General features: G+C 55.5%; 1 protein-coding gene across 1 annotated transcript in view; it reads left to right on the top strand.

Moving 5' to 3' along the window:
* The first annotated feature begins 541 nt into the window (after positions 1-541).
* CNGB1 (cyclic nucleotide gated channel subunit beta 1) overlaps positions 542-18,069 on the top strand; it is a 64,067-nt gene continuing 46,539 nt past the window's right edge. The window contains exons 1-13 of the mRNA XM_032326300.1: positions 542-602; positions 2,606-2,778; positions 4,821-4,878; positions 5,173-5,245; positions 6,051-6,171; positions 6,261-6,303; positions 6,500-6,536; positions 8,454-8,529; positions 8,809-8,848; positions 9,210-9,393; positions 10,215-10,290; positions 11,796-11,832; positions 17,260-17,422. Of these exons, the coding sequence (XP_032182191.1) occupies positions 2,614-2,778; positions 4,821-4,878; positions 5,173-5,245; positions 6,051-6,171; positions 6,261-6,303; positions 6,500-6,536; positions 8,454-8,529; positions 8,809-8,848; positions 9,210-9,393; positions 10,215-10,290; positions 11,796-11,832; positions 17,260-17,422 (1,073 nt within the window). The 5' untranslated portion in view covers positions 542-602; positions 2,606-2,613. The remainder of the gene's footprint in view (positions 603-2,605; positions 2,779-4,820; positions 4,879-5,172; positions 5,246-6,050; positions 6,172-6,260; positions 6,304-6,499; positions 6,537-8,453; positions 8,530-8,808; positions 8,849-9,209; positions 9,394-10,214; positions 10,291-11,795; positions 11,833-17,259; positions 17,423-18,069) is intronic.

The raw sequence follows: 18,069 nt of genomic DNA, 5'->3' as shown, positions 1-18,069 counted from the left end.
CTTCATCGGTATGGCTCATCGGTGTCTTTTGAGTGTGGCTTCTTTCCCTCCATATTCGCACGTGCAGGTCTTCCCAGCGGGCGTATGGCCAAAGTTTGTTCATTTCCCTTACCCTAGAGCGCCTGCTCTCCCCAGGCACATCTGACTGCCCATTCCCTAGGGTCTCTGCTACCTCCAGGTTGCTCAGCCCTGGGAGGGGGGCACAGGCCAAGCCTCAGTCATGCAGGGCCCCGTGGGATAACTGCTCCCCTGGCACCTCACTCCCTCACACGGGGTCACAAAGCTGTTATTCTCCCGTCGACCACAGTGTGCCTTGGTCGAGGTGTGTGGTACACTGGGTCCCCTGACAACCTGTGGTGCCCCAACCAGGGCCACTTGGGGCTCTTTCCCTGGGGCCTGGATCCCTGCTAGCCCCTGGAGGGTTGCTGCTGGCTGCCTGGCTGTCCAGCTTCTGTCTTCCACCACCACCTCCCCACCTCTGTGGGGCACCTCCTAATCCTTTGCACACGGCCCACTGCTGCCTAATCCGCCCTGTGTCTGAGAGACCAGAGGCAAGTGGTGGGGAGAAGGCGATTCCTGGCTGGTGGTCGGCATCTGAGTGGGTAAGTTAGGATGGGGTCGCGGCTCGGAGGGACCTCTGGTGGGACCCCCATGCTCTCCTTCTAGCAAGGCATTTAGAATAAGGCAAGTCTGGGAACCTGGAGCTTCCTCAAGGCAGCTTGTGACATGCAGGTTCCAGGTCCCACAGAGGGTTGAGAGGAGCCTGGGAATCTTTGCTGTCACCAGCTTCCCAGAAGATTCTGAAAGGCTGGTGGTCCCAGTGCCATAGTTACCCTGGACTCTCAGCTCCCTTCCCACCTTTGCCTCCCTATCATTGTGGAATGGGCAGGGACGTGCAGGTATGTTCATGAGGGAGGAAATGACTGGATCTGGGGGAAGGAGAATAGCTGGGAGAGGGGAAGACTTCCCTGGTCATTTCCAGAAGTTCTGCCCGCTGGGAAAGGGTCTGCGGGACTGGCCTGCAGGGGTAGATGTGGGACATCTGGAGGCCAGCAGACCTGAGAGTGACTCAGCTTGGCTGCTCACCAGCTGTGTGGTGTTGGGCAAGTCTACCGATCCCTCTGTGCCTCTGTTTCCTTAGCTATAAAGTGGTAGCACTTACCTTCCTGAGGCTGCTGGCAGGCGGGAGAATAAGGTGAATGTGATCCGGGGTGGAGGACACTTCGTTCCGTTTGGGCTCACGGGGTTGCCTGGGGCTGTGGCATCCGTCATCCTAAACATACAATCTTGGGCTCTCCCCACCTGGGAAATCACTGTGTCGGCACCTCCACCCAGCAAGGGAATGGAAGGCCGGAGGGGTTCACGTCTGGCCCAGGTTCCCATTTTTGGATGTAGAGTCAGGCTTCTGATTTCCCACCTGGAGCTCTGCCCCTCACCACAGCCTCTCCCAAGAGAGCTGGGCCGCTGAGGCCGGAGCTGGGACAGAAGTCAGGGCTGTGAGTAGAAGGGCAGGGAGCATGGCTGGGGACAGTGGGGAGCTGGGCACTGGGGCAGGGATCCTGGGCCCTGCGCCTGTCCTTTTCAGCGTGGGGCTAGGGTCCCTGGCAGAGGAGGGACAGAGAAGCACTCTGTCATATGGGGCATCGCCTCAGAAGGGCCTTTTGAGGGTGGGAGTTCCCACATACGAACCTGTGTGGCGCTCACTGGGCCAGGCCAGCCCACAAGGATTTAGTCGTAAGGACAGAGCCCAACCACCCACCCCCCCCCCCCGCCCCGCTCCCCAGAAGGGAAAGGATGCCAGAGACTGGACCGAAATAAGGTAGGACAGTACATCTTGAAAAAGGGAATTTGTCACCTTAAACATTTTTACATCATGAAAAGAGGTTCACGTTTATGTTAAAATATTTTCCATTTGTACGCAATTCATAATATATTTTTAAAAATTTATATTGGGATCATGCTGAACATGATCCCAATTGGTGTTTTCGCTTGACCCTAAATATGAGTCTCAGTCAACATTTATTAAGCTCCCAGTGTATGCCCGTCACATTTGTATCTGTTTATTTTATCCTCACAATCCTCTCCACAGGATAGGTTCTGTAACATGCCCATTTGATAGACAAGCACACTGAGGCACAGAGAGTTTAATTAATTTGGTCATGACTGGAGTCCAAAGCATGTACATCTTTCCATATTAGTTCAAATAGAGCCACTTTTTTTAATGGCTCCATAATATTCCATTATTGGATGTATTGTAATTTATTTAATATGTGTCTCTCTTATAGATGAACATTCAGGTATTTTCCAATAACCAGGGTCCTACTCATGAATACTCGGATTTTTTTTTCATCTTTTCTTGTAACACTGTGGTGACCAACCTCTTTATACATGTGTTTTTGGCTTGAGTATTTTTCTTTTCTTTTTTTTTTTTTTTTTTGTTTGCTTGTTTGAGTATTTCTATCAGGTGAGTACCTGGAGGTATAATTTGTGGAAATGTTTTGGAAGATGAATGAAAGAAAGGAAATGTGTGACCCATAAGAGCGGTCCCAAGTGGTGGGAGCCATGGTGGGCACTGTGGGGGTGCTAAGGACCCAATCTCCTGCAGGTATCAGGATGTTGAGCTGGGTCCAGAGGGTGCTGCCTCAGCCCCCAGGAACCCTTCAGAAGACCAAGACAGAGGAAGAAGAGGGGACAGAACCAGAGCCAGAGGTGGAGCCGGAACCAGGGCCAGAGCCTGAAACAGCCCCGGGGGAGGCTGAGCAAGGGGCTGAATCCTCGGTGAGAAATGGAGGCTGAGCAAGGGCTGCTGGGCTCGCAGCTCAGGAGATCCCCACTGTGGGTCAGCCGCCCTGCAGGGACCTTCCATTGTGGGGGGAACTCGGGCGCATCCAAACTTGCCAGTTCTGCCTCCCATCCGTCAGGATCCTGATGACCACGAGTCCAGAAGTTCAGTGACAAAGATTTGACTTAGCTTCTAACTGATGCCAGGCCTGTGCGCTGTGCTGGGAGCCTGATGAGGAATAAGGCATCGCCCCCCAGGGGCTTAGTAGACAAGTACCAGCCAGGTCATTCTAACAGCAGACAGAGGTGATAAGGAAATGCCAGGGCGTCCAGCGCTGGGCTCAGCTCTCCCCTCCCAGGAGGGCCAAGCAAGTGTATCAGGCAGAACTACGGGAGCTCAGAAGAGGGAGAGAATCATCTCAAATTTGGAGAGTGGAAGCTGGTGGGGGCGTGCCTCCCAGACACGGTGGGCTGGGCCCAGTGTGACTGGAGATGAAGAGGGTGGAGTGTCCCTGGCAGAGGAAGGGTGAGTCCCGGGTAGTGCAGGGCATGTTCAGGAAACAGTGACTACCCTGGGATAGGGTTTGTGCACATAGTATTCCCATGTGCACGTGTGTACACACATGTGCGTGCCCTGTTTCCTTAATGGTGTACCTGCACATACATAAGCATTAGCAAACCGTGTGCACGCAAACGTGTACATATTTGTGTGCATGTGTGCACACAATACACATACATGTACACTCATGCGCATACATGCATCAGTGTTCCTGTAGTTCCATGTGCACTTGGGGCAGGCTGTAAGCGTGTAAGTGTGTGTATGCAAACGTTTCTGAGTCTGTGAATGTATTCCTGTGTTTGCACACATATCTGTGTATCTGTGCATGTATGTGTGTACAGACAGGTTTATATGTATCTGCATGTCTGTGCATGTACATATTTTGTACGTCTGTGCATGCCTGTTCACATATGCGTGTTCAGATGCAGAACTTTGTGTGTGCAGGTGTACACGTGTATGTATGTTCATCTATATGTGTTTGTGTTAATACACACATGAAAGGATGTGCTCATGAAGACATGTCTGTGTCAGTGCATGTGCGTGTATAAGCCCATGTCTATGTGACTGAGCACACATATATGTACTTGTGTATACACACAAATGTCTGTTTCTGTGTGTATATGGAAATGTCTGTGCATGCACATGAGCACACTTGTGTGTCTGTGTCTGATACTTGCAGATATCTGCACACGTGTACACCCGCATGCCTGCACACATATATATGAATAGGTTTGCACGTGCCTGTTTGTACACACCCGTGTGGTGAGGAATGCATGCACATGCGAGTGCAAATGCACGTGTGCAGACACATGCACGTGCAGGCAGATACACTTGGTTTTGTCTCTGTTCATGTGTGTCTACACCCTCTCTGTGTTACTGCCTGCATACACGCATGCGCTCTTACGCATGCCTCTGCACCTATGTGGAGATTTACGGGAGCTCATACATTTACACATCACGGTGAGCGCGCCCGTGTCAGCGTCTCTGCGTGCGCGCTCATGTTCGCCCGTACACATGAGTGCGTGCTTGCAGCCATAGGTGCGGCCGCCATGGAAGCGGGTGAGAGGCTTTGGCAGGTGCTGAACGCCCCCGGGAGGCTGGGGGGGTCGTGGAAGGTTTGGAGCGGAGGAGGAAGAGAGCTCTGGCCCTGGGCTAGATGTGAGGGATCCGCGCAGCTCCCCGCCTCAGTTTGTGCCAGTCCTCCTACCTGTTCGGCCGCTGGAGTGGGGCGGTTTCCTGAGGGATGTGGAAAGCCCCAGGGGGCTACCCTGATGGGGGGGGCTGTGAGGGCCCCACCTGGGGGTTTTGGAAAGGGAGTGTCCCAAGCTGAAGCTGCCAGGATTTATTGGGACGTTTGTGAGAACAGAGCGACTTGGCCCTGTGGGGTGAGGGGGTCCCTTGCGGGTGGGTCAGGGGCTGCCTCAGTCTGAACCAGGCTGGTCTCACTGAGGGCTTACATGGTCCTGTCTGAATCTTGCAGCCACCTGAGGAGCCTTTGGGGGTAGAGGAACTGGCTGTAGCTGACCCAGGCCCTGAGGGTGAGTGCTGGAACCCCGGGTGGGTGGGCGGGGCAGCTGGGAGGAGTGTGTTCCCCCTCTGGACCTTGCCCCATCCACTGGCTGGGGGGCCCATTTCACAGACTAAGCAACTGAGGCTCAGAGAAGTTGAGGGCTGGGCTGCTGGAACCTTATAGCCGAGCTGAGCTGGAAGCCTGGCCTTCTGATTCACCTGGGGCTCTCCCCTTCCCCCTGCCTCTGCCTTGACTTTGCTAGCAGGGTAGAAATGGACCACTCTGAAGCTCCAGATCTAACGTATGAGGGACTCTTTTCCAGACATCCAGGAGGCTGCCCCTACTTCGCCTACATCCCTCCAGGCCCAGGTCACCGTGGTTCCTGAAGTGAACAGGTACCATACTGCCCTTCCTTCTCCTTGGGGCCAGCGCCTCACCGCCCCCCCAAAACTAGGGAGCCACTTGTGGGTGGGGGCCAGCCTTGCTCTCAGGTCTCTAGTCATTCACAGGCAACTGCACAGAACATCCTGGAAGCTGGCTGAAGGGAGCCTCAGGCAGAGGGCAGGGAGCTCCCGGGCCAGGTAGACAGTGGGACCAAGAGAAACAGTGAGAAGGGGCCAGAATGTCCTCAGTGCTTGGGGGAAATGCATATCCAGTGCAGCCAGAGCTTCCCACTTTTCCTAACTGAGCCAGAAATCCAGACTTTTAGATGACATCTCCAAGTTGGCTGATTTTAGACCATTAGCGCTTCTCCAAATCAGCCTACCTGTGGGGGGCTAGCCTCAGGCAGTGAGTCTGTGACCCTCCTGTTGAGGCTACCCAGCCTCAGCCACAAGGAAGCACCCCACAGGAAGCCCTCAACCCTTCCAGAGCACAGGATGTGTGCCAGGTATAGGAGGGGACCCCTTGGAGCCAGGGTTAGGGGGAAAGCAGGATGACCGAACTTGGCTGCTTTGTACCCAGCATCTGATAGGGGTGGGCTCAGGATGGTCCTGGACATAACCTGGCCTTGCCAAGGTGCAGTGTCCCCTATTTTCCAAGCTGGACACAAGATTCGGGGAAGGTGGCATATCTGAAGTCTCAGAGTGGGGAGATAGGCGTTTGGGATTCAAACTGAGTTCTTTAAGACACGGTGGAGGGCCCCTTGGACCAGGGAGGGGCTGTGGGTCTGGCGGGTAGGTCTGTATCTCTGTCCCTCAGCAGTTCCAGCAGCTCTGTGCTGAGCTGGCTCAAGAAGGGCATGGAGAAGGTTGTCCCACAGCCGGTCCCCAGTGGCGGGCCCGCCCAGAGCGCTGCTGCTGGCCTAGAGAGTCCTGCTCAGGTACTTCTGGGACTGGGAGCTGAGGTGGGCAGGGTGGGAGGCCATTGCATCTGGGCTCTCTGTCCTCATCTGTCCATCTGTCCTGGCAGGCAGGAGCACAGACATCCGGGCAGTGTAACACTGGGGGTTCAGGTAAGGCCATGAGGCGGGATGGCTCTTCGGGGATGGGACTAGGGGAGCCTGGTGTGGGCCCTGCCCCTGCAGAAAGCCCACAGGTGGGGGACTCAGCAGAGTGGCCCCAGATTTGAGCCTGGGTTTGAGTGAGGCTGACCAGAGAAGGGGGTCTGATTGGGCCTCTTGCTGCTGACCACCTTCCTTTCTTCTGCAGATGGACTCGTGGAGGCCCCTGGGGCCCAGGACACCAGGTGAGTCCCCATCCCTGAGCACTGGTTTGGGAGCCCTTGAGCCTCATGTGTAACGTGTGAAGTGGGAGGAGCCGTGTGTGCAGAGCTGAGGGTCTTGGGTTCAGAAGCAGGGTCCACTACCACCTGAGTGTGTGATATTGGACTTGCCTCTCATCTCTTCTGGACCTCCCTTTTCTCATCCCTAAAATGGAGCCAAAGGGCCCTGTGTTCCCCTGTGTTTATTGTCCTGATTTCTGGAAGATCCCCAGGTGAGGGGCCCTGGGGAGGAGGCAAGGATGTGTTCTCATAGATGGGCTGGTGTACATGGATGTCATGTGGAGCCCAGGGGCAAGGCTGGGGCTGCTGTGGGGGACACAGAGGTACCCAGGTTGGCCTCACAGTTGGCAATAGCTTCAGACTTCTCAGACTTGACCAAGGTGGGCAGCTGGCTGTCTTGTCAAGGACAATGGCTGGCTAGGTGAGGGCTATGTCAAACAGGGGAGCCCACGGCCTTCTCTATGTGGGTCCCTACTCAGCTTCTCTTGCCTGTGCCTTGGAGGAGTTCAGGCCCAGTGTGGACAGACCCTCTAATTTTTCAAGAGAAGCTAGAAATTTTAGGTTTTTATGTAATCCTTAATTTTTAGCTGTTGCCAACTAATTGAAACTTTTTGGGGACCTTGTGGACCTCCCAAATAAGCCTGAAGCCTCCAGTTCGCAATCTCTGCTAGAAACCCAGAGTCATGCATTCATCCTTATTCACCCCATTCGTTCATTCATTCCTCCCCTTATTCATTTGTTAGACTGTTGGGTTCTTGAGGGCAGAGGCTTTTGTCTTGTCATGGTTGACCCCCCATCCCCCTGCACCCAGCACCGTGCCTGCCATAAAGAGGGGACTCAGCACAGAGGGGATGAATGAATGAATGTACTCCATTCATTTACTCTTTGTTCTAGTTCACAGGCTATTTCTTTTTGTCTCCTGGAAGCTGCCCAGCTCAGGGGTCCCCAGGGCTACTCTGCTGACTTACAAGACCAATAAAGCCATTTAGGATGAAGGCCCCTAGAGGGCTTGCCAGCTCTTTTTTGGGCCCAACCTGGGGGGATGCGTTCCCCTGGGAACAGGGAGCTTCGCTTCTTCCCAGATGGAAGGGCTGCCCCATATCTGATAGCCCCCTATCTGGGGCTGCCAGATAGATCTGGGACTCATTTGCCTCAGGACCAGCTATGTAATTTGTGGAGCCCAGTGCAAAATTAAAAGGCAGGATTCCTTTAAAAAATTAAGAGTTTGGGGCGCCTGGGTGGCTCAGTCGGATGAGTGTCAGACTCGGTTTTGGCTCAGGTCATGATCCCTGGGTGGTGGGATCAAGCCCTGTGTCAGGCTCTGCACTCGGAGGGGAGTCTGCTTGAGATGCTCTCTCCTGCCTCTGCCTCTTATGCTTGTGCACTCGCTCTCACTCTCTCTAAGATAAATAAATAAATAAATAAATATTTTAAAGAATTTAAGTTTAAGATTGAGTTTCAGGTGGTGACAATAGCATGAAACTCAAACCAGGCCCTTGTAAGTATCGGGCCCTGTGTGACTGCACTGCTACCGGACTGGTGGAGCCAGACTTATCTGGGCCAGGCACAGGGAATGGCCAACCCCCTCACCCCACCATGCTGCATTCAGGTTCCTAGGCAGCCCTTATTCCTTATTCCTCACCTGCTGCCCAGGTAGCCAGGGCTGGGCCTGTTGTTCCGGGCCTGGTCCAGGCACGGGTCAGAATTTGAGGCTGGTGGAAGTTCACCCCTTAACCTAGGCCCTTCCAGGGTATCTAGTAAAGGCTCTCCATTGTGCACAGTGGACCAGAGGTGAGGAAGGGCTGGTCGAAGCCTGGGACTCCAACAGACATTCAGGTAAGTGTGATTAGGCTGTTCCACTGACCTCTGGCCCATTTGCAGGTCTGGACCCTGGCTGCTCAGGTGGCTTGAGCAGAATCTGGAGAAAGTGCTTCCTCAGCCCCCCAAAACCTCCAAGGTAAGTCAGTGAAAAGGGGGAGCAGGCAGATGACCGCCTGGGAGGGTTTCTGGGGCCCCAGGAAGGACCCAGCAGGCTGTCTTCACCCCTGGGACACATAGAGGGGGTATTGTCCTCCCTGGAGGGTTCTGGATGGAAAGGAGTGACTGCAAAAAAGTAAGGGGGTTTCATAGGGAAGGATGGAGCCCCTTGCCCCTTGCCTAGGCACAGCTGGCCGGGGTGGGGGAAATGCACAGGGCTTGCTTTGTTCTACGCCCCCACTCCCTGTTTCTGCTCTAGGACTGGAGAGATGAGCCTGAAGATGCTGCCTTGGGCCCAGGTACAGGGAGGGGATCTGGGAAGGGCTACCCAGCATGGCACAGGCTGGGCTGGGGTGCTGCTGGGGCCTGAGGGATCCTGGGGGAGGATCTTAGCCATCACCCAGGCTCTCCAGGAGTGCGCTGCTGTGGGGGGCCTTGGAACCCCTCCCCAGTCCAGGCTGGGAAGCCAGTGGTGTGGGACGGTCTTTTGAGCTCTCAGACAAGTCCCTTGAGCTCTCTGAGTCTCTGTTCCATGTCCATTGGATGAGGGGGTAGTTGGAGTGGGCCTAAGGGACTCCCTACTCAGTCATGTTGGGGCCTTAAATCTGGCCCCCCAGTGCCCATGAGGGGTCACATAGAGCCCTGCCTTGTCCTCTTTAGATTCTTGCTCTCCCCACTGCGTAGAGAACCCAGAACCGACCTTGGAAACTGAGCCCATGCTGCAGGCTCCGGAGAGCCCTTGCATGCCCACGGCGGGCCCCCCGGAGCCCAAGGAGGGGCTGACCTCAGAGCCCCAGCCCAGCTCCCAGGCTTCCTCCCTGCTGTCCCCCAGCGACCCTGCCAGGTGAGCCCCCCAAATGCTGCACCTTTCCTGGGGAGCAGGACCAGTACGTTGCCCCAGACCACACCCAACACTTCACCAAACTAGTTTTTTAAATTAAACATATCCCCCGGGGGAAAATTTAAAGGGATTTCCAGCAGTCCTTCCCTGGGCAGCCCTGTCCACCACTGTCACCCAACACATTCTGCATGCACACACAAGCGGGGGTGGGGGGTGTCCCGTTCTCCTGTAGCTGAAAACGTACCAGACAACAGCAAAATCTCTAGACTGCTCCACAAGTTGTTTCTTTCATCGGAAAGTGTCTCTTAGAGGTGGTCTTGTGCACGTGGGCCTGCTTCGCTCTTTCAGCAGCTGCCGAGTGCCCCATCATATAGCTATACCAGCTTCGCTTTAGCCATTTGCCAGCCGTTTAGGTTTGTTTCCACTCTTGCTGCACTCAATGGCCTTGTACAAGCATCATTTGGCTCACGTGCAAGTCCATCTGTAGCTCAGTCCAAGGAACTGGAGCTGCTGAGCCTAAAGCTGTGTGCCTTAAAAATCGGGACAGGTGTGGCCAAATGCTCCCACCCTGGAGGCAGGGAAGAGGCCAGCTTGCACCTCCAGGACGGGTGGGAGGCTGCTGGGCTGCCTGCCAGGGTCTGAGCAGTCCCAGAGGCTGGCCTAGGGATGCCAGGGCGGAGGGCGACGGTCTTTGGGGCTGGACACCTGGGTTCTGATCTGCCTTCCCTTGGGCTTGCTCTCTGCCATGGTGGGGACCCGGCTCTGGTTTCAGTTTCTCCATGAGCCCTGCTGCTTAGACATGGCCTGTTCTCTCCCACATGCAGGTTGATGGCTTGGCTCCTGCACAGGCTGGAGAGGGCCTTGCCGCAGCCCACGCTCCAAGGGAAGGCTGGGGAGCAGGTCTGTGTGGGGCAGGTGGAGTGGGGCGGGCGGAGCGGGGCCTCGGTCGGGGTGGGAAGGGTCTTGGGAGCTCAGATGTATGGTCTGGGGGGCATAGAAGGAAGAAGGGAGCCTGTCGTGGGAGTGCAGCCCAGGCAATCTGCCCATCTGCTTGGCTCACATTTCTTCCACACACACTCTGGGGCAGCTTGGCCATAGGGCTGAGAAGTGCTGGCCCAGCCTTGCTAAGCAGGGGTCACAGTCAGTGGAGGGAGCAGAGGGGATGCGGGGTGCAGTGGAGGAGCCTCCCAGGAACATGAAGGAAGGCTTCCTGGTGGAGGTGGCTTGCAAGCGGAGACCTGAGGTGGAAGTAGGATGGGGGTGGGTAAAAGTGAAGAGGGGGAATGTAGGAAGAGCCCGCAGGCAAAGGATCAGCATATGCAAAGGGCCAGAGACAGGAGAGGCCTGGAATGTTCTGGAAAGAAGTGGGGCTTGCAGGAAACCAGAGGGCCCTCTGTGCATTTCTGAGAAGCTACATGGGTAGGTGGGGGAGCACTTCTTCCTTTCCTTCTCCAAGAACCTGGCACCTGGGGGTGTCTGGCTGGCCCAGTTGGTTTAGCAGCCAGCTCTTAATTTCAGCTAGGGTCCTGTTCTCAGAGTCATGGGGTTGAGCCACACTTCCAGCTCTGAGCTCAGCAGGGAGTCTGCTTCAGATTCTTTCTCTCCCTCTCCCCTCCTCCTCTTCTGTTCCCCCTGCTCATGCTTTCTCTCTTTCTAAATAAATAAATAAAATCTTTAAAAAATAATAAAAAAGAACCTGGCACCTGGCCCTTCTCCATTGGGGACAATTGTGTATCTTGAGAGCAGCACCTGAAACTGGGCGGTGGGAATCCTGAGCCCCAGTCCTGGCTGTGGCAGGAGGTGGATGAGAAGCCTCAGGAACCCCTTCCCTACAGGCCGAGCCCTCATGTGGCCTCTGTGGGGGGCAAAGACCCCATGTGGCCTCTGTGGGGGACAAAGGAGACACAACTTTGGAGGTTTCCAAAAGAAAAAAAAGGTCCTGGTAGTCAGAACACTGTGTCCATGAAGATGCCCTCACAGAGAGCAGGGGCCCCTGAGGATGGGGCTGGGGCAGGGGAAGGTGGGGTGCTGGTGGGGAGAGGCCTCTCCTGTAGACAGAGCTTTGAGACAGCTCCCCAGGGAAGGCTGGGAGGAGGTTTTCCCCACACAGAGAGGGGAATGTTATCAGGCATTTCAGGCAGGGGGCCCAGCCCTAGCAGAAGAGCTGGGTGGGGGTGGGGGGGACCAAGAGGTGATCCAGGGAGGGGAGAGCCTGGAGCAGGGAGCAAGCGCAGAGGCAGGAGGGGAGAAGAAGACAAGAGAGGAGCTGGGAGGAACTGGACCTTCTGTGGGTGTCCTGGTAGGGGATAAGGAAAACCCTCTTGCTTCTGTCTCTGCTGGGAGGGGTGTTGGGGGCAGGGAGGCTGCTGAGGAGACATGACATTTCCTCTCTTCTCCCCATGCAGGAGCCTGATGCCCCTGGGACATGTGACGTGCAGCCAAGTAAGTGACACCTTAGTGGGTCCTAATGGGCGTCCCTGGGAGGGTATCTTGGTCTGAGTGCGCAGTGGGCTGGTAGCTGGCCAGGCCTAGACTTGCTTTGGGGGTTCAGGGCCCCTGATCTGAAGCTGAGAGAGCCTTTGCCCTGCAGACCTTCCCTCAGGTCAGCCTGGCCCAGCGCCAGACTGTGGCTGGAGATTCCTCTGAGGGGCTGGGGAGAGACATGCTGGGGGACCTGGCTTGCCTTCCAGTTTCTATGCAGAGAAAACCGTTCTGAGGCCAAGTTGGATAGACCCCCTTCCTCTGGGAACACCCAGAGAGAGCCCCCCACTCTGCTTCCCTGGGCCAGTGGGTGGGGCTGAGCAGAGTCCCCGGGTGAGGGGAGAGGGGCAAGACATGGGGTTTCCCTGGGGAAGCTAGGTCCTGTAAACTCCAGCTCTCTTGAGCCAGGAGGGTTCCCCTCATCTATGGGTGGGGTGGGGAGCTGTGTGCTGCCCTTTATCCCAGACCTGCACCTGTATTGGGGGGACAGATGGAGGCCAGGAGGGGAAGGCTAGGATCCAAATTCTGTCCTTCATTTCATGGCCTCAGGAAGAGCATGTGGCCCATGGGGCCTGTATTTATTCATAAAGGTCACGGAGGGCCTGCCCTGTGCCAGGCCTGGGATATAGTCTAGAGGTGAGCAAAGCAGAATTCAGGACCTGTGGGTGGAGGCCATGCTCCACCCTGGACAGGGGCCCTTGGAGCATGGGCCGTGGGTGTCCTCTGGCTGTCTACCCCAGCTCCATTAGGCTGATGGTAGTCTTTACAAGCCTGCTGAGGGTGAGGAGGGCCCCCACAGCCTGGAGTACAGATGGGCCAGCGACTGCTGAGCTGGGGTCTGGCAGAGGGACCATAGGAAGAAATGGGATTTGTATGATGCTAAAGATGTTGTGAGGGGCAGGCATCAGTGCAGGGCTTGCCTGGTCTCATGGATATCCTGCAGAGAATAGTGAGCCCCATATGCTTGTTGAGGCGGGCAGAGGCCCAGGGATGTGCCTGAGGTCAGAGAGCCGGTTGTCATGGAGTGGTGACTAGCATCCACATGGCCTGGTAGTGGTTGTCGAGGCTAAAGGAACAGAAAACCTTGCCTGGAGCAGAGACCCCAGAAAGCTCTGAACATGGAGGCCCTGGCCCCTCTTCTCCCCCTCTCTGCTGCCCTGGAAGGAGGAAGGGCACTCAGCCAGCTGTGGACAGGGCCTCCCCGCGAGCCCGGAGTGTGTGGGGCGTGGGTGAGCGCAGGGGCCCCAGGGCCAGGAAGCGGGTATATGAGCTCCCTAGGGCTGCCCAAGCAGAGGACCATAAACTGGGGCCTTCAGATGGCAGAAATGTGTTCTCTGCCTGCCCAGGATCCCAAGGCCCAAATTCAGAGCGTCTGCCCTGGGGAGAAAGCATCCCGTGCCTCTCTCCTGGCTCCTGGTGGCTGCTGGCAATGCTCAGGGTCCTGTAGATTTCCTGCCTTTTCCTCTGTGTCTGTCCAGTCTCCTCTCCTTTCTCTTGGAAAGGCCCCAGTCAGGGATGTAAGGCCCACCTGAAATCTGGGCTGAGCTCATCTTGAGATCCTTAACTGATGATGTCTGCAAAGATCCTGTTTCTAAACGAGCTCACCTTAGGACTGAGTATATGTTTTCGGGAGGGACACTGTTGAACCCACACTATGGGGTGAGCCCAACAGGCTGGGGGATGCGTGTCCTCCCTGCCACTGGCTCTGCCCCTAGCCTCTCTGCCCATTCACTCACTCACGTCCCTGCTCGTTCATTCCCTCCGCCTGCCCACCCAGCCACCCACCCCTTCTGTCTTGTTTCAGGCGTAGCAGCAGCGGGGGGCCTCTGAAACAAGAGAGAAGGGATCCTGGGAGCGCGCGGATGGACAAGCAGATGGATGGATGGAAGGAAAGAAGGGTGCCCCGAAGACCTGCAGGGGAGGGGAAGAGGTGGCTGTCGACCCTGCACCCTGCTTGAACAGTGACGCGCCCCTGCCGCTCCCCACATTCCCAGGCAGGGCGAGGGCAGCCAGTCCCAGAGCCACCTCTCTGAGATTAAGGCCGGCCCCTTCCAGAGAAGCAAGGAGAAGGGCGGCCAAGGGCAGCTGGCTAGAAAGCAGGAGGACCTCCCACCAGAAGGCTGTGGGAAAGGCCGTGCAGGACTCTCTTTGAGGGGTCCCCTGCACAGCCTTCAGCGTGGGGCCGGGCACCCAGCTGGTGCCCCCATGGGACACAGTTTTTCCCAGAAGAGGATCCCCTTAGGTTTGCCTGTGTTCTCTCCCTCAAAGAGTTGGGGTCCCTGAGTGGACAGTGACACATGCCTTCACTGACATTAAAAAGCATACATTGGCACATCAAAGCTGTGACTGCATAATGTCCTTGCTTCAGGTGAACCTAATACGAGCGCTCAGGTTCAGAAGACGCGTGGGTTCGTGTGGCCTGTGGTATCGGGGGAGCGGGAAGGAGGAGTTTGCCGGGGATCCCGAGCCAGTTGCTTTGGGCCCCAACTGGTTCACAGAATCTGTCTGTGTTCGGGGCATGGAATGATTGTCAATATTAGAATTAGTTGCCAGCATCTAAAAGGGAGGTGGCGTTGCAGGGGAAAAGTCTGGCTTCTCAAAAATGGGGACTGTCTGGCTGTAATGGACCCGCACTGTGCTTGTGAGGACAGTCTGAGCAGCAGCTGCCTCCCAAAGACAGGGAACACGTTCCTCCTCACCCACATACACTGTCTCCCAGGCCTCGGTCTTGGAGACCCCTCACGTCCCAACCCTGCGGCAAGGGGAGGGCAATGCGGGAGAGGGAATAAAGTGAGCAAATGCCTGGAGGTGGGAGAGGGAGAGAGGTGGGTGCTTCTGTGAATCTTGAGTTCTTAGTTCGGAAGGTGAAACTAGAAAAGCTGGGGCCTGATTTTAGGGGACTAAACTGTAGGCAATGGGGAGCCATTGAAGGTGATTGAGCAGGGGAGTGACTTCACAAAGACTACTCTGAGGCTGAGCAAGCCCTGGAGGTTGAGGAAGCAAAGGCTCTTGAATTTTGGGCCACACCCGAAGCTTTGAGGACCCCGGCCTGCTGGAGAGGGTGAGCCAGGGCTCAGGCTTTGCCAGCAACTCAGGGTCTATTGGGGGCCTTGGCCTGGAATCCATGCCCCCACCCTCCCTGTTTGCTGGTCCTGGAAACAGGAGCTCCTTCCCCAGATGCACCTGAGGACTTCACTGCTGGACTCAGAACCCCATTCAGTTGCCCTGAGGGACATCTGAGCCTGGCAGGGATGATGCTGGCCAGGAGCTGGTATGCCAGTGAGGCACCCCAGGGGCAAAGTTTCAGCCCCAGATGGAACAGGACATTCCGTGGGAGCTTGAGCACCCACAGTGCTTCAGTGGCCCTATCTGTGACTCCGGGGTGGGGCCCTGGAAAAGCTAGGAGAGCTGTGAATTGGATGCCTACAGAGAGGGTCTCAGAACCCTGGCTCTGGGTCAGTGTGGCAGAGTACCCTGTGCCTGGCCCGCCTGCCCAGTGCCTTGGTCATGGTCCTCTTCTCGGAGCCACAGAGTCTTTGGCTATAATATGGGGACAGTATAGGGCATGGCTCACAGGCCTGGCACAGCCGTGGAAGGAGGAAAAGCTTGTAAAATGCTTACTCACTAAAGAGCACCTGAAAAGAAAGGGTTGAAAAAGAAAGCAAGGCTGTCAACAAAGATCACACCGACTCTTCAAAACACCAAATATGGGCTCATCCAGTGCCTGTTATGGAGAGGCCCCCATGCCAGGGAGACACTCCCGGGGCATGTTTATCTCCTGGGATAGCACCCCAGGGAATCGGGAGTCAGGAGACCTGGCAATGCCTCTGACATCCTGTGGGGCCTTGGCCAAGTCTCTCAGGCTCTCTGAGCTGGCTCTGTGGTTTATAAAATGGCGAGAGTACTGTTCTTCCCATGCAGATGGGCTGTGAAAGCTAATGAGCCCATGGGCCAGAGGTGGTCCTGTCCCCTGGGTGTCCCTGGCTGTGTCAGGTGGGGCCTTGCACCCCAAGTGGCTGCTCAGGGTAGAGATGCTGCCCCATGATGACAGTGTTTTAGAATGAATGATGTGTCCCACCACTGGACTTGGGCCATGCTTGGAAGACTCTCCCTGGTCAGACCCCAGGGGTGTTTGTAGGGCTGGAGGAGTCAGGACCGGCGTGGAAAAGGCTGGCTAGTTCAGGATGCATGGCTTCCTTGGAAGCCTTCCTGGAGGCTTCCTTGGAGGGCAGGATGATCCTTCCTCTGTGAGGCAGGATAATGTCGTACTTGGGAGCTAAAGGCAGAAGCAGAAGGGGCAGCTCTCAGAAAACAGACAGCCCTGCGCCAGGCACATGGGAAGCACCCTGTAAAGGAAGGTTTTAACATGGGTCTCAGTTTGCTCATCTGTAAAATGGGGAATAATATAAAAGAGGGAAAAATTGGGGAGTAACAATTATTCCCACCTCAAAAGTTTGGTGTGAGGACTCATTGAGTTAATCTGTGTGTATCACTACAGGCACATAGTAAGTGCTCAGTAAATGTAGCTGGTATTATATTATTTTTCTTCTACACTGTGAGCAATAATTTCCAGTCACAGGATAAGATGTGAGACCAACTTCCATTTAAAGTCACTGTTCATAATCTCATGCTTGGTTCAAGGGCCAGCCAAGACCTGGAGATTTTGGGAACACCTGGGATCCAGGCAATCTCCCCTCTTCCCCCCACCTTTTCTCTTGCTTGTTGGGCTTAGGTTCCTGATGAGACTACCGTATGCCCACTTCTGCCAGGCTCACAGCCCCACACCGTTTGCATTGTCAGAGACCTGGGTACATGGAGATTTAGTGAAAATGACCAATTCCAATCTGAAGATGGGACCTTCACTACCAGAAAGTCAATCCCCTTGGAAGCTGGAGCCTCTAGGCCCAGAAGGGAAAGACTTCTGGAAGCGGATGCTGAGGTTAGGAGCGTGAGTATGCTGTCACCAGTGGGCGGCATCTAGAGAACAGGCAGGGGGCAAGCTCTCTCTGCATCCTTCGGGACAGTCCAGGCCACCATGCACTTGCAGCCTGGAACTTTCATATCACCTGAGAGGCCATGGTTCTGCTTTTGCACAAACTTGCAAGAAGGAGGCCCACGGGGACACAGAGGCTAACTGTAATCGAAGCTCTATCTCAAGAGGAAAAGGAGGGGGAAGACGACTGGAAGGAGACAGTGTGAATGATCGCGAGCTTCAGCCTGGCACCTTAGCACTGATCTGGTTGCTGAGGTTCCCCGCATAATGATGCTGTTCCTGCTGCTTGCCTGAGAGCTGGCTCATGGTGGGTGATGGCCGAGGCCCCCCCATGTGACCCCGGGGACTCAGAGGCCCAAGCCCACTCTCCCCCACCCACCCTGTGTCCCCTGCAGTCTGCATCCTCCCTGGAGGCCAAGAGGAGCCCGATCTCGTCCTAGAAGAGGTTGACCCTCACTGGGAGGAGCACGAACATCAGGACGGCGGCACTGATCTGCAGGGCTCAGAGGTGGTTCCAGCTGATGAAGAGGAGAATGAAGCCTTGGAAGAGATGCCCAGGTGGGAGCCAGAAACAGCCCCAGAAAAAAGTGATCGTTTGGGAAGATAACAGGCATGTGGTAGGGAATCCCAAAGGTACCCAGGGGCTTACAGAACAGGAACTGAACCTGCTTCCACTCCTCGCTGCACCTTGCTCTGTTCGTTCTGGTCTTTCCACCTCCCATGCCCAGAAAGATCACCCACGGTTGTTTTTACAACTGCGTCATATTCCACTGTATGAATGTACTGTAATTGGACTCATCTGCCCACCACAGACATTTTTGATTCTGAAATTGTGTTATTATAAATAATTGTGCAACAAACACTCTGGCACAGGTGTCCTTACACAGGCACATGAGTAGGTGTCCAGGATAAATTTCTGGAAGGGGGGCTGTGGAGTCATGGGGCATGGGAACGTGTGACCGTGGTAATGATTGCCACTTGCCCTCCATAGGGACAGCATGATCTTTGTTCCCACCAGTGATCTTGGTGATAGCCTCTCGAGCTGGGAGGTCTCACTCAGGTCCTTGGGCCCATGGCCTACATTGTAAAGATGGGGAAACTGAGGCTCAGAGAGGCTCAGGGGCTGATCTAGGGATGACACTAGGACAGCAGGGGCTGGGTCAGGTCCCTCGTGTCATGAAGAGGCTGCTCAGGTGGGGTTCCTC

Source organism: Mustela erminea, chromosome 19 (genome assembly GCF_009829155.1).
Source record: "Mustela erminea isolate mMusErm1 chromosome 19, mMusErm1.Pri, whole genome shotgun sequence".
Taxonomy (NCBI): Eukaryota; Metazoa; Chordata; class Mammalia; order Carnivora; family Mustelidae; genus Mustela; species Mustela erminea.
The sequence above is the reverse complement of the archived record's forward strand: the minus strand, read 5'-3'. Positions and strand labels throughout refer to the sequence as shown.